This window comes from Malus sylvestris, chromosome 11 (assembly GCF_916048215.2).
Source record: "Malus sylvestris chromosome 11, drMalSylv7.2, whole genome shotgun sequence".
Lineage (NCBI taxonomy): Eukaryota > Viridiplantae > Streptophyta > Magnoliopsida > Rosales > Rosaceae > Malus > Malus sylvestris.
The window spans coordinates 19,345,099-19,370,142 of NC_062270.1; the positions used below are offsets into that span (position 1 = coordinate 19,345,099).

General features: G+C 35.3%; 2 protein-coding genes across 3 annotated transcripts; both read left to right on the plus strand.

Annotated features, from left to right (window-relative positions):
- Positions 1-1,900: 1,900 nt before the first annotated feature.
- Positions 1,901-14,720, plus strand: LOC126590299 (uncharacterized). The gene is made up of 4 exons (XM_050255786.1): positions 1,901-1,966; positions 2,067-2,314; positions 2,430-2,474; positions 14,450-14,720. The coding sequence occupies exons 1-4, from the start codon at positions 1,901-1,903 to the stop codon at positions 14,574-14,576; spliced, it is 486 nt and encodes a 161-aa protein (XP_050111743.1). The 3' UTR covers positions 14,577-14,720.
- A 975-nt stretch (positions 14,721-15,695) lies between these two features.
- On the plus strand, positions 15,696-21,307 carry LOC126591447 (uncharacterized). 2 transcript variants are annotated; one of them, XM_050257126.1, is made up of 5 exons: positions 15,696-15,863; positions 16,084-16,378; positions 18,491-18,738; positions 20,504-20,850; positions 20,964-21,307. In XM_050257126.1, the coding sequence occupies exons 2-5, from the start codon at positions 16,105-16,107 to the stop codon at positions 20,989-20,991; spliced, it is 897 nt and encodes a 298-aa protein (XP_050113083.1). In that variant the 5' UTR covers positions 15,696-15,863; positions 16,084-16,104; the 3' UTR covers positions 20,992-21,307. The 2 variants fall into 2 exon arrangements, with proteins under 2 accessions (XP_050113083.1, XP_050113084.1); XM_050257127.1 differs by having other exon boundaries at positions 15,697-15,863; positions 20,504-21,307.
- Positions 21,308-25,044: the final 3,737 nt, after the last annotated feature.

Below are 25,044 nucleotides of genomic sequence, written 5' to 3' on the forward strand. Positions count from 1 at the left end.
TCCTCCCTAAACTTTTCAATTAGAAAATTAAGGACTCAAACTAATTTTTTTGGCCGATTTCTCCCATAAACTTTTACTTAACTTTCGATTTCCTCCCTAAACTTTTCAATTGGAAAATTAAGGACTCAAACTAATTTTTTTGGTTGATTTCTCCACTGAACTTTCACTTAGCTTTGATTGCCCCCCCCCTATACTTTCATTTAGCTTTCGATTTCCCCCCTAAACTTTTCAATTGAAAAATTAAGGACTCAAACTAATTTTTTTGGCCAATTTCCCCTTGTTAGTTTTTCATTCATTTCATCAAAATTTCTGTTAAATGGAAGCATGTTCACAATATGTGAGGGTAGTTCAGTCGCTTTATTCTTTAAAATAATTGAAAACCTTAGTTTCCTAAAATGTCGACTTATGCAAATCTATGTGATTCTATAGTTTTTGTGTCTGAAGGTCTAGTGAAATGACGTTTTTGTCCTTAAAGGAGAGTCACATGGTGTGCATGTGATAATAATTTGATTCTTAGTGTTGAATTTTCATTTGATAATTAAGATCATCTAGCCCCATAGAAAGAAGGAAATATAACAATTTTACGAAGAAAATGTGAAAATTGATAAAGATATAGGAAACAGAAGTCCGCCCAAGAAAGATTCAAGAGAAAAAAAAAACCGAAAAGGAAAAAGAAAATGTATGAATAGACAGGAGAAAACACATACAAAGCCACAATAAAAAATAAAAAAAATAAAAAATAAAAGATAAAAAATAAAACCAAAAGAATCAAGAAACTGCAGCATTTGACTTTTTCCCTTTTCGTTTAGGAGTTATGGACTATGAAAATGTTTCGTTAGATGTGTGGACACATAAGAAAAGACAAGATTAAGAATGAGGATAACCAAGGTAAATTAAAAGTAAATGAGATTGAAAATAAGATGAGAGAAAATCGATTAAGGAGGTTTTAACATGTGAAACGAAGATCTACATACACTCTAGTTAGAAGATGCAATTACGAGTCAAAGGCTCAAGGTCAAAGGGGTAAAGGAAGACCCAGGAAGACTTAGAAATAGACTCTAAGAAAAGACTTGGACTACTTGAATCTAACAGAACACATGACACAAAACCGAGCGCAATGACGTTCTAGGATTCATATAGCCGACCCCACGTAAAGGGATAAAGATTTGTTGTTGTTGTTGTTCAGGAGTTAAAGACGTGGCAGTAATTTGGTCGTTATGGCTCAACAAGCATGACAGATAAAAGAGTATCGTTTTCTTTCTCTTATGATTTTGATTCGATGCAATGGGTTGCTAACAAGATTCAAATTCAAATTCTTTTTCTTATTCGCTTTTCTTCTTAACCGTTGTACTTTGAACGTATTGTTAGCAGTGTGTTTTATTCAGATGTTTCATAGACATTGGTCTTTCATGCGTGCAGGGATCTTACAATCTTAAGATGACAATCTAGGATGAACAGAACCAGAAGTTGTCTTGCATCAGTTTTAACTTCAAAATTGTGTTGCAATCTCTAGTGTCTATGATTTGAGATTTGCCATGTCCGGGTCCTTGTTTTTTGAGATTTGCCGTGTCGCCGTATCGCTTTATTTGTGTCTATGCAACATGGTCTGCCAGTTGAGCACCCAATGCCTAGTGCTTAGGTTTAGGCATTGTTCTTGATTGGTATGTACCATAAAACCAAATGTGTATATAAAGCTGTAGACATCGAAATTTCGGAAATTTCGATGTCTACAAAAGCGTCTTGGTGTTTTGCCACCTGTAAGGATCAAGTTGAATTCCATCAGTACTGCATGTGTTTTTGCATAAAATCAAATTCAATTGAGAACATTTTAACCGTATGATTCACATAAAAGAAAACATTGTCGTTGGTAAACACAAGATGATCGACGAAACAATAATCAATGAACAAAGCTACTAGTGGTCTCATGTCATTCATCTTTGACACTAACGTGCAATTTGGGATTGAGGTAATTAAAAAAAAGCTGGGATGAAAAAAAGCTGGTAGGGGTTTTGGTGTTTGGTAAACATCCCAAAACAGCTTTATTTTAAGATTTCATTTGAAAAAAAAGCCAAAAAGTGGAAGCTGCATTTTGCAACTTCAAGAAGCCACTTATTATCCAAAACACAGAGCTACGGTACCAAGTTAATGAATTTTTTCAATTTGCCAATACTGCCCCCTCCTTTCTCCTTTCTCTTTCTCCTGATTCCTACACTCTCCACTCTCTCTCTCCCAAAACACGTTGCTGCACCTCTTCCTCCTCCTCATTTTCCTTTCTCTCTGTCGGTCTCAGTGCCACATCACCGTCACCTTCCAGGTACCAGGTACTTGATTTGCTTCCAATTTGTGCTGTAATTAATTAATTTAATTTTCAGGTTAGGGTTTGGCTGCTCTCTGATATGAACCCATTTTTTGGGGGTTTTCTGAAACAGGGTTTTGTGTGGCAACCAACGAACGAGCTTGATCTCATTGATTAGGTAAACATAACTTTTTCTCTCTCCCTCTCCATCTCTCTCTCTCTCTCTCTCTCTCTCTCTCTCTCTCTCTCTCTCTCTTCCATCGTTGTGGGAATTTCAGTTTTGGTGTTTGAATTAATGTTCTAATTTTCAGTTTTGGGATTTGAATTAATTCTCTAAATTTCAATTTTGAGGTTTGAATTAAAGTTATTATCATGAGATCCATGAAGCAATTTCAGTTCCTAGGGTTTGATTGGCAACGATGGTGTTACTCTGTTTGTTATCATGAGATCCATGAACCCAAATCTCCTCCTCTTTTTCTGCCCTTTTTTATTTCTTATCATTTTCTCTTACTTTTCTACTCTTGATTAAGGTAGACGACGAAAAGACAAGTCGAAGCTGTCAGTGGATTCTCTTCACTACCATCGCGTTCCTTTTTTCTGGGTATTTTTTCGTTATGGCTGTGATTTTTTTTTTTTGGCCAACTTTTTGCTTGATTTATTGACGAAAAATTGGTTAAGTTTGGATTATGTTGATGTGGTTAACATTTCTTTGTTTGACAAGGGTTTCTAATTTCTCAGATATATGGGTTTATATTGGAAAGATTTTTCATTTAATCTTAACCCATGTTTAGTTCTTGATTTCTGAAACAATGTTGTGCAGTATTTGAAGTAATTTTTCATATTTTGTAACATCCTACATCACGCCCAGGGAGTGATCCTTAAAGGTATATTCTCATCCCTACCTAGCACGAAACCTTTTGGGAGCTCACTGGCTTTGGGTTCTGTAAGAACTCTGAAATTAAGCGAGAAGGAGGTCAGAGCACTCCCAGGATGAGTGTGAAGGATTTATTTTGAAAAACATGTTCATTTGAGCAACATCATATAGCATGCAATTAACAATTAAAAGGCGGAATCATGCTTGTATGCACTCAAAAACAAAACATTACCATGAAATTCAAAGCCTAGTAGATTGGTGAACCAATAATCAACTCAAAACAAAGTGAGTTGAAATTAATACCTTTGTAGATTCCTCTTTGCATAAGCAAAGGCTAATCACCCAAAGAGATAGGGCCTTCATTCCTTGCTTCTTAGATCCATGGATTTGGATGGAAGAATAGGTTCTCCAAGTTCCCAAAATTGAGAACCTCTAAGTCTCTTCACCAAGGTTTGATTGTAGAAGAAATGAGTGACCTTGGAGTAGTAGGATTGCTAGATGTACCCTCCAAGGTGTTGGCCTCTTTAGAGAGAAAATGGAGAGACAATTCTCACCCATTTTCACCCAAAATAAACCCTTAATCACATTAATGAATATTTGGCTATAAAGTCCTTTATATAGTCACTTCTTTAAGTGACCTAAACAACCAAAACCCTAATTCATCACCATATGGCCGGCCACCTAAGGAATTTTGGGCTTTTGGGCTTTAATGAATCTTTATTCATTAAATTGTCATACAACTTAAGTTAATGGGCTTGACATTCGAAGCCCATTGGGCCTTAAGGTCCAAAACTATCCCGAGGTCTTTAACGAACTTATTCGTTTGATTAATTAACATATTAATTAATCCTTGCCATAAATAAATGATTAAACCATTTAATCATTCTTACTCATTTCCGTTTAATCTTCAATCTCCACCTTTTATGGTGTGCGATCCATTAGGTTCCTTTTAGCGAGGTAGTGGGCGATTAAAACAATTTTACATCGATTGTGAATTGAAACTATTTTCAATTCTCCCTTTAGTGATTACACACGTTTAGGGCTTCCACAAACCATGAGTGACACCTAGCAGCATATCATGGTTACCCAAGCTAATCAGAAGAGGATAGAGAACCTATTCAGTTTGGGATTACAAATGCAATACGGTCCTTCTCTAATCTAATACTCTTGACCACATTGTTTGGTATGATAGTTTATTTACTCATGTCTACTATCCAATGTGAATCGTTTGCTTATATGATTTCCTTGAATGTGATTTGGAACGCATTCCCCAATCTCATTCATACTCTGGCCAGAGATTCCAAATCATATCATAGAGTATTCTCCCTCAACTATTTGAAGGTTAGAGATCCCTTGTTGCGCATTCACTTGTCTCCATAGCTAAGTGGCTTAACCCCAACGATGCCGTGACACCCCGAGGGGGTGAATTAGACATAATCAAAGATTAAGGACTTAACCACAAGACAACTGTGATGCCTCAGGTCAAAGGACTACTTTGCATTATCCCAACCATGAGTTCTCATGTGACATGGAATATAAGAACTCTTCGTTGATCACGTTCAGTGAACTCATTCTCTTATTGAGCACCTACGTACTTGTCTTGATGTCACACACACCAATGACTCGAGACTAGTCACTCTCCCTGAGAGAAGACACAGTACGTACTGATCTTAACGGACTGTCAATGCCCAATTGGTAATCCTATGATCAGGAACATTTAGGATGTGTCTACGAAAGAATGGTCTCATTAATCTAACTTCATTAGATTGCATTCTCCTAATCACATATTCCTTGGACTTTATCGTTTAAGCATATAACATTTATATGAGACGGCTCAAACAATAATCTTTGCCCTTTATATGTTAAACTAGATTAGTTTAACATTTGAAATGTCCGTAAAGTATCATCATATGATTGGTTTTAGGGCACATTTCCAACAATCTCCCACTTGCACTAGAGCCAATCAGCATTGGTCATCAGTGATGATACCTCTTCTGTAGTCATTTCATAAATGGCTGAAAAGTAGGCCTAGACAATGGATATCTATATGTTATCCATAGAAGCAACGTTGAGAATATCGACGTCACCATTATACATGATTCTCAATCATGTGGTTCAGTCTCTCATTTGTGTTCAGATCTTGATGAGCCCTTGATTCCCAGGCTTGAGCTATCGCCCCATTAGTGTCATACACTTTCTGGTTGGAACCGAATAGAGAGTTCATAAATGAACTTTCCCATCCAAACAACATTGTTGTAAACTTCTATATGGCAATATATCTTGCATTCATAATGGAACACACTAAAGTCATTACTTTAATGTTTCCATCCAAATATCTCTTTAGTCATAATAAAGAGATATCTGTTTATTTCTTCATTCGTAATGAAGAAACATCCAATGATGGATTAGATTCATAATCTAATACATTTACGCTTCCATTACGTTACTCTAATTCTTCCTCGATCTTTGAGGAATTTATCCTTTAGTATTTCTTAAATACTTAAGGACTCACTTGACAGTTGCCATGGTTCTGATCCTGGGCTTGTATTGATATCGTCTTGTACCGTTCTAGGTACAACTCATATCAATGTTTTTCATACAATATGAAATACATAAATCACCTTTCTGCTTACGCATAAAGGATTCTATTTACGCATTATTTCTTTGGGAGTCAACAACTTCTTAGTCTTACTAAAATTGTCCATTTGATTGAAGTTTATCATCATATGAGAAACTTCCCAGCATCTCTTGTCTATTATTAGGGATTGATACAATCCAATTATATCCTAAAATCTATCAATATAGATTTCATTCCCATGTATATAGACTATATCTCCCATATACATTCTATCTTCATATAATGTATTAAAGTCATAACTTTAACGAAGAAGTATTATTTTCATTTCCAAAATAAATATATCATATATATTTAAATTTTTAGGAACATGATTAACTCCCACTAATCTTTTGTAAAACTAGTAAACAAAAGATTCATTTACATCTTTATGAGAAATCAAACGATTTGATCCTTTTTCTCATAAAATGCAAATAGCTCCCACTAACTTGCTAAGATCCATGATGGATGGATCTCTACAACTTACATGTCTTGTGATTCATAGTTTTAGACATATATTATCAAGACTATCTTAATAATGTCCAAACATTGAATCACCATTTAGTTGTAGCTAGCAATCTTCGAATTAATTGAAACTAAGACTATCTCAAAGATGGTTTCTTCAAAGTCAATCATTTTCTTTGATTGTAGTCACCTTAAGCTACCAATTAGCTATGAAGGTTTCATTATTTCGAGTCAAATGGTACTTTACCATTTCCTTGAGTATATATCGTATATGCACTCAGTGTAGTCATAAGGATTTTCATTCTTACTTCTTTCGAATTAAGAGGTGCAACTCTATGACATAGTCATAAAGTTCAAAACCATTCAACTGAGACGGTTTATAAATCCTTATCGACTACCTTGGAGCTTGAGGTATAGGAACTAGGTTGTTATATTTGTTGATTACTTTCTTGTCTCTCAAAGAACACATTCTTTGAGTTCTATCTCTCGTTCATTTGCTTTTAGGCAAATCACATTGTAGGATTACAATGAACTACCCAACAAAACAACATTTGTTAGTTGGTTATAGAAGCGATATCCAAAAGTTAATTTAAGGATATCCCACAAGATTGTTATCAAACAAATATTGCTTATTAGCACACAACCCCAAATCTTAACATGCTTAAGATTTGTCTTTCTTTTCAACTACATCTTATGGAGTTATGAAAATTTTGGAAGATCTTCTAATTGTCAATCATATTGTTTTAGAAGTATATATCCTATATATGGGTAATAGATAACATCTAACGAACTAAATCTTATTTTAGTTCGTTCTTCTCCTAATGGAGAAATACATTATCTTATGATGCTATTTTCCTTGATATCATTCAAGGAAACTCATCTAAAGTGTTACCTTTCCTTGGATCAAATCTAAAGAGGTAAATACTTTAGATATCTTACTCATCTATTTACATTTCTTGAATTCTTTGAAACTTTTTGCAAAGTATTCGGACTTGTGTTTATTCAAAATAAACTATAGTCCAACCGAGAGTGATCTTTGGTGAATGTCATATAACATGAGTAGTATTATGTTGTGGACAAGTGCCACTAACATCTAAGTGAATTAACCTCAACAACTTTTGTGATTCTTTCTTCTTTCCAAAAGAATAAAGATTCGAACATTTCGCCCCTATACAATTTTAACAAGAAGGTATTGGATCCGGATCTAACGATCCAAAGCATCCTTGTTTCACCAACTCGTAACTTATGTTTTAGAGGTATCACAATTTAGTTGGGATTAGTCACTACCTTGCAACCTTTTGGGTTTTAAGCATCATTATATTCTAAACAGTTAACACTACCATATCATCTCTACTATAGAGACAATCAATTAGATTACTATAATCCAATTTCTTTGGTAGTTCATATGAGGAAGTAAGTACTATCTGCTTTCGCAGAGATCTATATCTTATTCACGTTCCGTATGTGAAGCACCTTTTCTTCTCTCATATATCTTCTACTTCTTATTAGTCACACTTTTACAACGATTTGTAAAACATAGTTACTAATACGGAATCATACATTCAAGTAGAAGAACCAACTGTTTTGAACTATTCAAGAACAATTTACAACACCTTCGAAAGGTGTGTTCTTTGACACATGCAAGACATTTCTTGCAAATACCCCTTCCAATGTCCATCCTTTCATAAAGAAAGTTTGTTCCCTTGGAGTTATTTATCTTCTTTATTTGACTTTCACCTTTGACTACATTAGTCATGGTCCCTAAACTCCCACTATCTCTCTTGAAACCTTTTTCAATTGTGTTATACACATCAAACAATTTGGAGAGTATGTGGTTATTGTTCACTACATAGTTTACCATAAACTTAGTGAACCATTAGGATAGGGAAACAAAGGTGAAGTCCTTGCCTAGTTTCCGTCTCGTTAAGTGATTTAATCACTTCAACACTCAATAATTCAAAATCATCATAAGTCCATGTTAATGGACTATTTTTGTCAATCAACCATTATGTTCTAAACATAATTACAAACTTTCAAGAGTTGTTAATGGCAACTCTCATTTCTTCATACAACATTTGGAAGTGAAGAATCATGGCACATTAAGTGTCCAAGCCTTTGTGCTTTCTTCTCAAGTTCCTTGTTCATGTAACAAAGAAACAAGCACTAAGTGTTTGCATTAATTAAGGGTTGTTCAAAGCAACTCTTATTTCTTCATACAAAAATTTGTAATTGAAGAATTATGACATTAAAAGTGTTGTCCTCTTTATGATAGACCTATTCTAACATATTCTTCTAATGATACATTATCAATAGGAAGATTGTGAGGATGAGACTACTTAGGTACATTTACAAGCCATTAAAGACAATCTATGGTTTTGTAGTACCAAGTCCGTAAACTAAACGTTCGGCTTTTATTTGTCAAGTGTTGGATAACGTTTGCAAATATATTGGTAAACAAATACATAACGAATATAAATTGATTGATTTTAAGCCATTTGATTCGGGTCTTTAAATCAAATAGCATCACCCACTATTTTTGGCAAATTCCATATCCCTCATTGGAATTCGAGAGTTTTGGATGAAACTCTTAGTAGGTTATGGGAGGCTCACTATTACCAAGCCCACCTCAGAATTATATCATGTTGGCTAGCGTTAATGATAATGAGAGAGTACGCTTACTCATTTGCAACTAATGCAAGTACCCATCTTATTTGGCCTCTAGAGAATGATTGCCTCAGAATTATATCATGTTGGCTCCATTGCACTTAGTTAAGTCATTCCCACCATGCCTAGTTCGTGTAGGTGTTCAAGCATAGCCTCAGAATTATATCATGTTGGCTAAACTCGTTACCTACCTCACTTCATCATGTATGTATATAGAACTCCTCCTGAGTGTAAGCACGCACTTTGTACTCCCCCATTATAGGGTGAAGCCGGTGTACGAGTCACAAACGATCGGAGCCTACCACGGTGGAAGGCCACGAAAGAGTGTTCTAAGCACTCTCCGCTTATCAACTTAATATTGGTTTGGTTGAGGGTTTTAGGTCTCATCACATATCAATATACATTTTAATCTCTATTAAAACAATTTGGTCCTATTACAACTATTGGTCCATATGATTGTTTTAGTTGTACATAATACTCCCACTATGCTTTTAAAAACGGTTTTTAAAGCAAGAGTATATGTTACTACTAACATAAGGTTTGCATTCATTTGATGGACTATATAGTTGCCTTAGGGCCTTAGGATGACTATGAACCTTTGTTTAGATTCAACACGAGCCTTGTGTTGAATCTCGGTCTAGGGATGGAGATTGATTTTAGTTACGCGTTTAATCACATTAAGGCGTGTTGTCTTAGGGGCGTTGGACCCAATTACTTCATTTTCATGCATATCATATAAAGCAAGAAAGAAATACTTCAAAGTAAAGGATGAGCTTATGCTCATTACAACATTTGCATAAAACAAATTACCTTAAAGTAAAGAAGGACTTATGCCCTTTTACAACATTTGATTAAATCAAATTACAACCAAAATCTAATCTACACATTCCCATGGTTCAAACAAATTTGAAACGCCTTTCACATAGCTCAATTATATTAGGCTTAGGTTCATAATCATCCTTTAATTAATTAACGCTTTAACTAATTAATTGAATGCAACATTTTCATTTGGTTTTTGTATCCATAAAATTGATTTAAGTGGAGCTAAACAAAATGAAAATCCAATTCTCATTTAAAGAGACAAAACAATTTTGTTCTCATCCTATTTGGGCCATCATGCAATAACCACAACTTTTTGGGCCATATTGCGAAAACATAAACTTTTGGGGTCACTTTGTAAAAACACAAAAGTCACTACTTCATGTAAATACAACTAGAACCCAAAATTTAAATAAATTCAAAAACTTCATTAAAGGAGCAAAACAATTTGTCCTTTAGCGTTTTTAGGCCTTAACGTCAAAACGTAAACTTTCGGGTCAAAGTACAAATACACAAAAGTATCAAAACTTTATGTAATTGCATAAAAGCCCCAAAAATACCCTATTTTATTAGGGTGGCCGGTTTTTAGGGATAAAAATGAGTGATGGGTGTTTTGATTTATTAGTTTTGTCAAAAAACAATCAAGTAGTGCTTTCACCTTTCATAAAAATAATATATGTTTTGATGATTGATGTTTCCATCATCATTTATACAAATATTTAACACTTTAAATACTTTCATAAAATTAATATATGTTTTGATGATTGATGTTTCCATCATCATTTATTCAAATATTTAACACTTTAAATACTTTCATAAAATTAATATATGTTTTGATGATTGATGTTTCCATCATCATTTATTCAAATATTTAACACTTTAAATACATGATAAATCATTTGAAAAACATATAACATAAACTTTATGAAATATTCAAAACTTTGAATCAAAACACAAAACCTTTTTGTTCTTGGCAAGAACATCAAGAACAATGAAGAACATCCATGAAAACCCATAAGAGCTCCATGAATGTTTTCAAGCCATAAAACTCAAATTTTCACCATTCAAAATGGTGTTAACATCCTAGGGTACTTAGGGGTTCCAAAAGTCACCTTAAAACATTTTTAACAAGACAAACATGAACCCAAAAAATCACCCTTTGGATTTGGCCGAAAATCCCAAAAATCATGGCACCAAATTTTAGCTCCAATATTCATCCTCATATGAACTACATCTACAACATTTGAGATGGCAAATTTTCAAACAAAATTTACATTCAAAGAAGCAAGAATAAAGCTTGTAACAATTACAACTTTTAAATCATAAACTTATGAACTACAAAACCCAAAAGGATTCACCAACTACTAGACCTAGGCTCTGATACCACTTGAAGGATTTATTTTGAAAAACATGTTCATTTGAGCAACATCATATAGCATGCAATTAACAATTAAAAGGCGGAATCATGCTTGTATGCACTCAAAAACAAAACATTACCATGAAATTCAAAACCTAGTAGATTGGTGAACCAATAATCAACTCAAAACAAAGTGAGTTGAAATTAATACCTTTGTAGATTCCTCTTTGCATAAGCAAAGGCTAATCACCCAAAGAGATAGGGCCTTCATTCCTTGCTTCTTAGATCCATGGATTTGGATGGAAGAATAGGTTCTCCAAGTTCCCAAAATTGAGAACCTCTAAGTCTCTTCACCAAGGTTTGATTGTAGAAGAAATGAGTGACCTTGGAGTAGTAGGATTGCTAGATGTACCCTCCAAGGTGTTGGCCTCTTTAGAGAGAAAATGGAGAGACAATTCTCACCCATTTTCACCCAAAATAAACCCTTAATCACATTAATGAATATTTGGCTATAAAGTCCTTTATATAGTCACTTCTTTAAGTGACCTAAACAACCAAAACCCTAATTCATCACCATATGGCCGGCCACCTAAGGAATTTTGGGCTTTTGGGCTTTAATGAATCTTTATTCATTAAATTGTCATACAACTTAAGTTAATGGGCTTGACATTCGAAGCCCATTGGGCCTTAAGGTCCAAAACTATCCCGAGGTCTTTAACGAACTTATTCGTTTGATTAATTAACATATTAATTAATCCTTGCCATAAATAAATGATTAAACCATTTAATCATTCTTACTCATTTCCGTTTAATCTTCAATCTCCACCTTTTATGGTGTGCGATCCATTAGGTTCCTTTTAGCGAGGTAGTGGGCGATTAAAACAATTTTACATCGATTGTGAATTGAAACTATTTTCAATTCTCCCTTTAGTGATTACACACGTTTAGGGCTTCCACAAACCATGAGTGACACCTAGCAGCATATCATGGTTACCCAAGCTAATCAGAAGAGGATAGAGAACCTATTCAGTTTGGGATTACAAATGCAATACGGTCCTTCTCTAATCTAATACTCTTGACCACATTGTTTGGTATGATAGTTTATTTACTCATGTCTACTATCCAATGTGAATCGTTTGCTTATATGATTTCCTTGAATGTGATTTGGAACGCATTCCCCAATCTCATTCATACTCTGGCCAGAGATTCCAAATCATATCATAGAGTATTCTCCCTCAACTATTTGAAGGTTAGAGATCCCTTGTTGCGCATTCACTTGTCTCCATAGCTAAGTGGCTTAACCCCAACGATGCCGTGACACCCCGAGGGGGTGAATTAGACATAATCAAAGATTAAGGACTTAACCACAAGACAACTGTGATGCCTCAGGTCAAAGGACTACTTTGCATTATCCCAACCATGAGTTCTCATGTGACATGGAATATAAGAACTCTTCGTTGATCACGTTCAGTGAACTCATTCTCTTATTGAGCACCTACGTACTTGTCTTGATGTCACACACACCAATGACTCGAGACTAGTCACTCTCCCTGAGAGAAGACACAGTACGTACTGATCTTAACGGACTGTCAATGCCCAATTGGTAATCCTATGATCAGGAACATTTAGGATGTGTCTACGAAAGAATGGTCTCATTAATCTAACTTCATTAGATTGCATTCTCCCAATCACATATTCCTTGGACTTTATCGTTTAAGCATATAACATTTATATGAGACGGCTCAAACAATAATCTTTGCCCTTTATATGTTAAACTAGATTAGTTTAACATTTGAAATGTCCGTAAAGTATCATCATATGATTGGTTTTAGGGCACATTTCCAACAGAGTGACCCATTGGGAAGTTGCTCGTGAGTTTCCAAAAACAAAACTGTGAGAGAATGGTAAGCCTAAAGCGGATAATATCGTGCTACGGTGGTGGAACAGTCCCGGGATATGGTGGACCCAGGCCGAGATGTGATAAATAGTATCAGAGCCAATCTATGGCTAGAAGTGTGCCGACGAGGATGTCGGGCCCCTAAGGGGGTGGATTGTAACATCCCACATCGCCAAGGGAAGTGATCCTTAAATGTATATTCCCATCCCTACCTAGCACGAGGTCTTTTGGGAGCTCACTGCTTTGGATTGTAGGAACTCCGAAGTTAAGCGAGAAGGAGGCCAGAGCACTCCCAAAATGGGTGATCCACTAAGAAGTTGCTCGTGAGTTCCCAAAAACAAAACTGTGAGGGAATGGTAAGCCCAAAGCGGACAATATCGTGCTACGGTGGTGGAACAGTCCTGGGATGTGGTGGACCTGGACCGGGATGTGACAAATGGTATCAAAGCCAATCGCTGGCCGAAAGTGTGTCGACGAAGACGTCGGGCCCCTGAGGAGGGTGGATTATAACATCCCACATCGCCCAGAGGAGTGATCCTTAAATGTATATTTCCATCCCTACCTAGCACGAGGCTTTTTGGGAGCTCACTGATTTCGGGTTTCGTAGGAACTCCGAAGTTAAGCGAGAAGAAGACCAGAGCACTCCCAGGATGGGTGACCCACTGGGAAGTTGCTTATGAGTTTCCAAAAACAAAATCGTGAAGGAATGGTAAGCCCAAAGCGGACAATATCGTGCTACAGTGGTGGAACGGGCTCAGGATGTGATGGATCCGGGCCGGGATGTGACATATTTGATCTTTAACTGGTGGCCAATTGTTAGCATGGGATGTAACTGTACAATTAATCATCTGCATGCATTAATAATCTGTTTGTGTGTGTAGTCACTTTTTACAGGATAGAGCCTTTTAAAAGAGCTTTTCACAGAGAAAAGAGCCTTCACTGTCTCTTTACCCTATTTTATTGTTGCCAAAGGCCTTCACAAAGAAAAGATAATCAGTCAAGCTTATTTATGTAATCATGGGTTATCAACTTATCATAAGAAGCACATATATACACGCAGAGTTGCAGACACGCACATTAGAGACCTAAGGGCAACAGTTATAAACATCAAAGATACCAGGAACTTTTGATTCAATTTTAAGAGCATCTACAATGGGCTCCCTAAATGAGCTCCTAGTTAAAATTTAGGGAGGATATGGAAAAATTCACCCCGTCACTCCCTATCCACCTCCTAAAATAAGGATTCTACAACGAGCTCCTAAATCTAGGGAGGTAGAAAAGAGCTCCTAAGGCTCCTAGCATTTTGATTGTTCTGTGAATTGCTGTTGGATTTTGTAGTTGTATGTGGATCGTTTATTAGTTATTTCTTTGAATTGTTGTTGATTGTTTGAATTGATGTTGATTGTTTTGTGAATTGCTGTTGATTATTTGATTGTTTTGTGAATTTTTGTTGGATTTTGTAGTTGTATGCTGAACGTGATCGTCATTTTGATGACCCCAAGGACTTTTGTGAAGAGATCGATAGTAGTGATGATGATGATGATGATGAAAAATATCAAAATTATCAAGTTGAAGGATCACATGAGATAAAGGCATTAAGAAATAGAATAGCGGCAAGTTTGATGAATGCATCTAATTAGACTACCTTCAAGTACATTAACAACATTGTACAAATGAATCCTAGCTATTCAATCTAAAATATTTCAAATGAAGTAGTTTGTCATACTAATTAATATTAAAGATAAAGTTTATAAATATTTTTCTTTTAAAAATAAAGTATATTTAGTAATTGTTAAGAAAATTAAATTAATAGCACATCTCGTATTATACCCTTTTTGGTCATTTTACACAGTCATAGCTGTTTTACATAAAAGTTTACCAAACACTATCATACTACTTTTTTTTTCCATAAGCACTTTTACAAAAAAAGTTTACCAAACACTCTGCTACTTTATTTCACAACCGTTTTTTTTTCACAGCACAGCATAACAACCTTTTTTTCAAAGTACAGCAATACCAAACCAGCCCTAAATTATATTGGTCATTGTGTAGTTTTGCTCAAATTCCTCTACCCCAAGATCAATCCTTTTTTTTTTATTCAACGATATTTTTACACTATTAGGGTGGGGGAATAAATAGGTTGCTAACTCGCCATTCATGACATTTTTATCGAACGTAAAACTTCTTACTTATAAATGAACGATGAATATTCCTAGACTGGAGAACCAAGTGGCCCCAAAATCTATCTTTACTCATAAGTGAAATATTATATGTTCGATTCTCAATCAAATAATGATACCAAATTATAATTAGTTTAGGGAATTGTTATTAACACTTTAAAAATCACATTCTATACTCCAAACTTTCTATATTTAGAAAGAAAAAATGCACTTGTGAGGAGTGTAGAATGAGATTTTTGGAGTACCAATAACACTTCCCTTAATTTATTGTGCAACTTAACTCAAATCTATGCACCCCAAAATTGTTGTTTTAGAAAGAATGGAAAAAGAATATGGAAGTAGAAAGCCGAAGCCACTGAACCGGATCTGATACAAACCGTTGTCGCCCTCCTTTTCGGATCCTCTTTGTGAGGATTTCAAGATTCACTTCATCGTACATCGTGCGATCAATTTTTATCAGATACAGTTTATGTTTAATTATAAATAAAAAAAAATCAAAATATTTTCTGACTATAGAGTGACAAATGAGCGGACATGAAAGAATGAATCCCGATCTTCACAAAGAGGATCCGGATAGATCCTATTCCATGATTTTGGGCCACAACAACCCAGTAGGGCCAGTACTCCTACTACTAGCTGTGGCAGTGGCAGCGGAAGAAGATACAGAACAAATCAATAAACAAAAATCAAAACCTTGGTAAGCAAAATCTTTGGTTTTTCTCTCGATCAATATTATTCTTATATGATATGGTGCACTGTTTTCTTTTTTGTTTCCCGATGTTTTGATTGTCGGCCGTTCGATTCAGCTTATGGTTGTGTGTACGACTTGATGTTGCGCGCCATGTGTTTGATGAAATGGCCGAATGAAGTAGACTGCCATAACTGATCTGAATTCGCACTCTGTTTGTTTGGTGCAGTTTTGAAATTTGAGAGGTGAGATGATGAGAAGGCAGGGGCAGGGGCAGGGACAGGGACAGGGACAGTATGGTGATTCGGGTGCGAATGCGTATGCGGCCGGTGCTCCGATCCATCATATGTCCGGTCAAAGGATGGAGCACACGTCTAGTGATTTCGAAGGAAGGATGGAAGCTTTCACTCCACCTCCAGAGACGGACAATCCATATGCAACTTCCAAATCAGACGGCCAATGGGGATGGGAAAGAGATGGATCAAAAGGGTCAAATCCACTCACATCTCATATGTACAATGAAGGTAAGTACTCTCTCTCTCTCTCTCTCTCTCTCTCTCTCTCTCTCTCTCTCTCACACTCATATACATATACGCTGGGTTTGTTGTGACTTGAATTGCTAATTCAAATGTCGAAATCTTGTTACGTTTTTGTGTTGGTTAATGGGTATAAGTCAAAATATAATCTAGATTTTAAATTAACAACCATATATTTTGTTGTTTGAAGTTCATTTTATGCTCCCGGAATGTAGTTCACAAGGGTTTCGATTTTTCCAGACCTCCATAAAAGAGGTTGGTTGTATGCATTTTGTTTTATTTGCTAACTGCAAAACTTGATGACTTTGGCTAGACCTCTCACTCTACTCACGAATTTGATGGAGCAATACCTCTAAACTATGCTGTGATGCTCAAGGTAGGAATGGAGAAGCACCTTTCTTTTTACAAGAATTCAGTTATTCCTGTCTCTTGATACTTGTCCCCTATTTTCTTGTTGAACTTGGTTCCTAATAAGAGATAGTTATAGACTTTCCTTTACAGGATATCTCTGGTCCTCAAGGCGGATTGCTCTGAAGAAACTCTTTTTCCTAATTTGCGTCCGTTACGAAAATTAGCATATAATCTTACTGATACTGCTACATCATTGTGCCTATTTCTGGGTGCCGTGCTGTTAAAAAGTGTCCACATCTATCTTTAGATTGGCCCCTATACCCAAACACCTCATGACAGTTCTACTTTGAGGACTCTTCTTACGGTGAGACATGAGTTCTCATTTCTTAGTGACGATTGATTATTCAAGCATCCCAATGAATTGAGAACGTAGCCACCTTTCTCCCTCTGCCGCCTTCATCATGAATACGGAAGTAAGGATCTTCGTTTGCCTCTTTTTCCTGACTGTACTAAGATATCATAGACAGCTCGAGCAGCTTTGTAAAGCTAGGGACAGTTTGTGGAGGCATATGCCTAAACTAGAAAGGGTTGGTCCTGACAGAGTGAATTGGAACACGTGATAATAGTGAGTGTCGTCTTCTCCTAATAATTCCATTTTATTCTGGGAAAGTGATAATAGGCTGCATGGAATTGAGTTTCCCATTGAACATCTTGGAGTTAGGGGTTGAAAACTTATGTTGTGAGAGGGTGATTAGTTGATCCTATAGCCATCCTGCAATGTCAGTTATGGTAAAGTTTGGCCTTTATATCCTCTCAAATGTTACCACATCCCTTTCACCATTCATTCTGAACGGTCCCTGGAGGCTCTTTCATCACTCCGCATCTATCCTAGACACATGGACAAAGAGATCCTGGTCACTGGTTGCTCTTTGTCCTAGTCATCTGGGCTTACGGGCTCTTTTGCTTCTCCAATCTGTCCTGAAGCAACTTGTTCTCCCAGAATGCTCCTGGGTTAGAGCTCATTTCTTTCGGCTAAACGCTTTTTCCGATGGGCCTCAATAGCTAATATAGCTACATCAGTTGGCCTATTTTTGGTGTTTGTGCCAGCAGCAGCTCTGCTGCTCATTCAACTTTCCTTAGACCTCTTTTTTTACAATCCTTCATGTACTCCGTCCTAGACTTTAGCAAGATTCAAACTTAGTTTTATTCTATCTAATTCCTGGGTTGCATGATTTGTCCTTTAAGCTCTCTGGTGTTGTCTTTAGCTAACTCTTCAACTATATGTTTAATCAACTAATTTGACCATAAAGTTTAATTTGTGGTAGTGCACATAAGAGATAAATGTTGCCATGTTAGAAACATAAATAGTACATATGTACCTCAGTTTAGGAAAATAATGAAATGGATCCTGATGTTCGGGGAGAGGGTTTGGGATTGATGATATGGTTTTTATTAGTAAAAATTAATATATGTTAGTAAATACTGAGGAAGAATTATGGTTGAGACACATAATTCCAGGAAATTTTGTAACTCAACAATGGTAAAACAATGGTTGATTTACTCATCTTTTGGCTCTGCGTCATATTTTAGATGTCACATTCCTATCATTTTACAGTCAATTGCAAATGTTATAATATAGAAACTCCCACCTGAAGGCAGCTGGATTAGGTGCTCAGATGAGGGCCTCTAGGTGATGATATGCCTTATACTTTCCTGGTTGAATGCTTAGTTCACATGCTTGGCTTGCAGGTCAAGGAGGTGATACATCAAGATCCTATTTCCAAGGTCAAAGGACTGATTCAAAACATACTTTGGAGAAACAGAGCAACAACGATTCCCGATCTCAACCTCTTAACGAGGAGATGGACCTTGTATATGAGGACAAGCCTTCGTCGCAGACTTTTGAAGATCTTGAGAAGAAGTTCCTTGATGACATTAGAAATCTAGCCAAGGAACAAAGTGATGCTGAGGATGTGGAAAATGCTAGGCATAGAGAGGTTAGTTTATATTTAATATCTGGAAGTGAATTTTCTTTTATATTTATGCCTTGGATTCCCGATTTGCTTTATTTGGGTTTTTGTGGTATATTTCCCAACCCCCTTTTTTTCTCTGAAAACAAACATATTTTTAATTTATCAGGAAAAGTAAAAGTGCATGTTCTATTAGTTAGCCTCGTCTTAGTATGCTTACCTTATGAACTCATCTTTAAACACAACTTGAACATTCACCTAGTCATTCCTTGGAAAGATATTTTTTATCTATTCAAAATCTATTTCAGGAGTCATAAAACATAAAAAGAAACTGATGTTTCAATTGCCATAATATGCCCCAAACACAAGCAAGCGATCATGGGCATGACTAACCCAAGCAAAGCTAGGCTTGTGCATTGCAAGCGTGGCCCCCCATGAAGCACCGATTCGTAACCAGGGTGACGAATCCGTACGGGGATGTTTTCGATTGTCCACTGATTCGCATTGATTCGCAAATCACTGAAACAACTACTTAAGTGCTTTGGATTTGAATTTTTTTGGATTTGAATCATTCAGTTGGTCAAGATGATATATTTTAATTTTTTTTATTTTTATAATTAACGTATCCATGCGGTCCTCATGTATTGAAATTTTGTGTTTTCACGAATCACCAAATTGAATAGTTTTGGGATTCTACATGTGTAGCTTTGTTGTTATCAGGTTAGGAAATAATGTTGCTTAAGTAACAGATTGAGCCATAGTAGATAGTAATTTTCGGTGCTCGATCCTGTAACAATCGCTAGCTGGAACCTTGATATCTGTAAGGGTTATCTTTTGCTTCAAAGCTTAGTTTCACTGTTTTAGAACAGGTATCTTTTTTCTTCAAGTCCTAGAGATAGAACTGCCAGTTAACTCCCCCCCTTCCAAATCCATTTAAAACTGAGTACGGTAACAAATGCTTTTTATGGGATCTGTTACTGATTCTATGTAAGTTGAATTAATTGGTCCAAATGGAAGGAGAAACAAGGAAATTCAGAACTTCATATACATACATTTGTACGCCGATTATAGATTGCTGAACTATTGCTGTTAAATTCTTCCGGGGCAGTAAAAGTAGCAAAACCTGAATGTCTTTTTACTATTTGGAATGTGAGAGGAAACCTTTATGACACATCATTGTGAAACTAGCACATATACAGTTTTCCTTGATGGGTCTGGATATGTGTGCTTGAGACTTCTTCGGACATAGATTTGTGCAGAAGTTCTTCATGGATGGTATTACTCTCCTTTTCATGTTTAGTAATCCTCCTGTCCTTTTTTTCCAAATAGAGAAAACTCAAAAGCCATCATTTGAGCCCCAAACTCAGGGTTTAGATATATTTGAACATGGTTAGGTATTCTCCGATGCATTACGAATCAAACTTATGCATTGTGAAAGTATATTTTCCATCTACTCACCAGATTTATTTCGGATTATAGTTAGTTTTCTCAAGTCACTAAAACTGGACATGGCTGTAGCCACCATCTTCCGAAACCATAGAACTGTTCTTATTAGAGAGGTTGCAAAGTGTGTATAACATGTACTTCTGGCAATGACATTTCTTTTCCTTGGATAGAATACGACCTAAAAGGTTTCAATGTTTTGCGTATTCTTTCCTTTTTCTCACATCCCATCTTTAACTGAGGACGAGGATTTATTTCATGTTTTCATTCCATGTAGATAGATAATAGATGTTCATTTGTCTTTTTTATTTATATCTTACACGTAAGTGCATCATGTATGGGTTCTCAGAAAATTGGCGCTGTCAATGCTCAATACCAAGAACAGCTAGCAGCACTTCGGTCACGGCATGCTAAACTCAGAGATGAATTACTTGACAGGGAATCAAATGCCCGACGGCATCAATACCAGCAATCCGTGATGGATCGTTACCCGAACAGCAGCATGGTCCCCTCTGATGATCATGGGTACAGTGGACCTGCAGCCTCGGCTCCTGTTGGCGAAGCACGCCGAGGCTATAATACTGATCAATATGATTCATACAATGAGCGAGCTCGATTTCTTGGAGGTTCTCGGGATCATGGGTTTGAGCCTAGAGGTCCATATCCCGGAGGCCGTGTCTATGATACCGGGTCACGGTACTACTGATTCAGCGTGTATTTGGTCAGGCAGCTTAATATACTAGTAAGATATTAACTATGATGATGTTTTAACTAATTTTGCAGTGTTATTTAGGTATGATGTTTTCCAGATGTTGCTATTTGATGTCCGGCAAATAGATTCAAGACTAACCAATCATCCCCTCTCAATGGCCCAAACGTATTGAGAAGAACATATCCTTTTTGTTTGTGTTTTAGGTGTGGGATCTTCGGTTTTTTCTTTCATGGGGAGGCACGTAGTTTTGTAATTTTATAGTTGGGAGATTTTCGTATCGTTTTTTTTTTATGGCTACAATACTTGTACATATACAGGCCTTTACGGGAAGGGATTTCCTGTTTTTGAAAAAATAGGGATGGGATCTAGACAATTCAAACTGTCTATTTTGTAAGTCTCGATTTATAAATCGTCCTTGCAAAAATTAAAGTCAATCTGAAACCATTTGCTTATTTAATTATTATGATGAAATTTCAATGTTTCTTAGAGAACAAAGTGTTCGTCAATTTCTTTGAACTCATTTAGATGCCTAAGATATTATCGATTTGGCTAATATTTTGTAAGGATGATTTATGAGGTGCAACTTGAAAAAAATAGACGGTTCGAATCATTGAAGTTCAATTTGGTGTGTGTCCCACAACTAATCTCTATTTTTATAAAAATATGAGGATATCTTCCCTTAAAGGCTTCCAATGCATATATATCTAATCCAATTACCGTTTCAACAGTCATATAGTGATTCTATTAAATATGTTCACATGAATTATATTTGATTGTCAAATGATGATTATACTAAATAAATGTAAATATTGTAGCCAATCTAATATTTTAATTTATTCTTTCTTTTTCTTTTGGTTAAGAAAAAGAGTGGTGCTACAGACACCAAATTTGTGTGATGTGACACATTTTACACTATATAGGCACATTTGAAACTGATTTTAAAATGGTTGAAAACGTTTTTTGTGAAATTTTTTTTTTTTTTAACCAATCGTTAGTTAAAATGCAATTGAATCATAAAAACCATATTGAGTGCTTCTTGCAAGAAACACATAATGAATGCTTCTTGTATGAAGCACTTCAAACTGCTTTGGAATCTAAAAACACTTTCTCTAAAAACACTTTCAGTCATCTTAAAAGCATTTTCAAACAAGCCTTAAACTCTAAACGGTCATCCTCTTTCCACTTTGACCTGATAATTTTCTACACACCCAATAACACGTCATGAAACGACACTAAATAACGGATTTTGTGTCAACACGTTAATTAATTGGGTCACCCATTAATAATAGGTTTTTAACATATTTACTCGCGGGTAACCTGTTGAAAAAAAATTAGTTTGATAATTTTTAACTACTAAAAAAACCTTACTAGTTACTAGAAAAGATATAGTATTTAATATCACATAAGTAAGATTAAAAAATTCCAAAACAAATTTAAAATATCAACGCAACTTAAATATACACAAGCACATTAAAAAAATCTTAATAATCAATTTACTAGTATAAAAAAAATGTGAAAAAAAATATGCAAATGCTCATGATCGCATCCTCTAAACTTTAATGATGTGTACATCGTCATTTAGATTTTTAAAACCCAACAATAGGCAGTCAAAGCTTTCTATCATTCAGCAGTGGAATGGTTCCATGGTATTTATCATCCAACCAATTATTAGATTTTCTATCATGATAAACCATGATTTGAGCCTATCTATGGCTATAACAGTGTGATTCTATAAGGTAACAAACACTCATGAATAGTGTTTATGGGGAGTTCAACATAAATAAAAATTCATAATAATTAATGCACAAGTGTGGATATATGAAAAGAATATACAAATACTCATGATTACCTCCTTTATGTTTAGATAATGGTTACATTGTTGTTTAGACCTATAAAACCTTCCAAACTCTCATGAATAGTGTTTTTGATTGAATGCAAAATTAATGAAAATTCATAATAATTAATGTAGAAGTGTGAAAAAGGTAAATAAAAAAAAATATAATCACTTGTAATGACAAACTTTACAACTTTCGTGAAGGGGTCAACTCTGAAATTCGACACCATAATCCATTAACCCTAGATTTATATTTAATCGTTGATTGTCGTTTATGCTCTACTTTCCTCACCGGATTTCATTTTTTAGATTTTCTTTTTTAAAAACATGATCTTTTAACAAATGCAGAAAAATGAACGGTTCGAATCATTGGTACCATGTTTCAATGTTTATGGTAACTGAAATATCAGTCGATTTTATTTAGTTTATAGAAACTTTATAAATTCCGAGCAATATTTTCACTAACCGTAAAAATCTTAATGTGGTATTAATGATTTGAACCATTCATCTTTCTGCATTCGCTAAAATATCATGTTTTCAAAAAAAAAAAAAAAAAACTGATAAAACAAAATTCGGTGAGAAGAATGAAGCATAAACGTAACTGATAATTAACGGTTAAATTTAAATCTATAACTTATGGGATTATGGTGGCGAATTTCGGAGTTGACCTCCCCACAAAACCTGTAGAGCTTGTCATTACAAGCGTTTGTGTGTGTGTCTGTGTATATATATTAATTGTTTTTTTTTTACATTCTTCACAAAACTTTTATGTTTTGAAGTAATATTCATATGACAATGTGGTATGTAAATACTAATTTAGTATTATATTTTTCATTTGATTATTTATTGAAGTAAAATATATATTTTCAACGGATAACGGGTTAGGTTATATTAGCCGTTGGTTCAAGTTGGGATCATGTCGTGTTACCCGTTTATTTTAACGGATGTTATACAGCACAACATGTTAAGATATCATGTATGGAATCGAAAACAACACCAATATGAAAACACGACATGAACTACGGGTCTTTGTAGTTTAATTATAGCGCAACCTCATTCGTATACATGCCGTTGTCATTCCTAAAGCGGATATTAAACGAGGAAGGTGGTCTTTGTTAAATTAAAAGGTAGTAATTTTATACACACATTTTCTCCATATGGATAATTAACAAAATAACTTCTTCTTGTAATTAATGTAGAATTTAGCATTTGATACTTGTTCTTGTTTTCTCAAATATACATTCCATATCTCATTTTTTTCTTAGGTTTTATAGACAAAATGGTCTTTAAGAATGACATAACTCCTCACTTTATTCTCTAATATTAAAAAATCGATAAAAGTGGTTCTAAAGTTTGTCCACTGTCAATCATTTTGTTCCCTTTGTGAAAAAACTCCATTAAATGAAAAAACAAGTGGAGGGATTGACAGGACAAAAATACAATCCAATTAGTAATATACACAGTCATCTGCCCTGCAATTAATTTTGGACTAATCACTATATCCTCTTATTAAGTTTATTTTTATTACTTTTAGGGCACACATCCAACAATTTATCACTCATATCAAATTAAAATTAAATAATCATCAAGCAAAAGTAAACATATCCCACCTGACAACAACCTCCTTTCTCATTGGGATTCTCCCAGCCTAACAAGGATTACTATCCTTACAAGGACTTTTCTAGTTAATATAAATACACCCCATGTTGGAAATGCCATAAAGGCAATCATAAGATGATACCTTACAAACATTTCACACGTTAAACTACACTAATTTTATATAAGGGCAAAAAATTATTGTTTAAAAAGCTGTCTCGGTAAGTGTTATACCCTTAAATAATAAGTCTAAGGAATATGTAATTAAAAGAATGTGATCTCAAAAAATTAGATTCATGAGACATTTTTCTTTCATACACATATTCTAAACAGTTCTGATTATAGTACAATCAGGCATTGGTAATCCGGATAGATCAAGTACATACTATATCTTCTCTCCCTAGAGAATGACTAGTCTCGAGTCATCGATGTGAATGACACCAAAACAAGTACGTAGGTGCTCAATAGAGAGTCAGTCCACTGAATGTGATAAACAAGGAGTTCTCGTACTCATGTCACAAGAGAACTCATAGTTGAGATAGTGCAAAGGTAGTCCTTTGACCTCAGACATCATAGTTGTCTTGTGGTTAGGTCTTTAGTCTTTGACTGTGTTCAAGGCATTCCATTTGAGGATGTCCACGTTATAGTTGAGGCTAAACTACTTTATCGTGTGGGCATGTGAGTGTATAATAAGGGATCTCTAACCTTCAAATGTTGAGGGAGAATACTCTATGATATGATTAAGAAT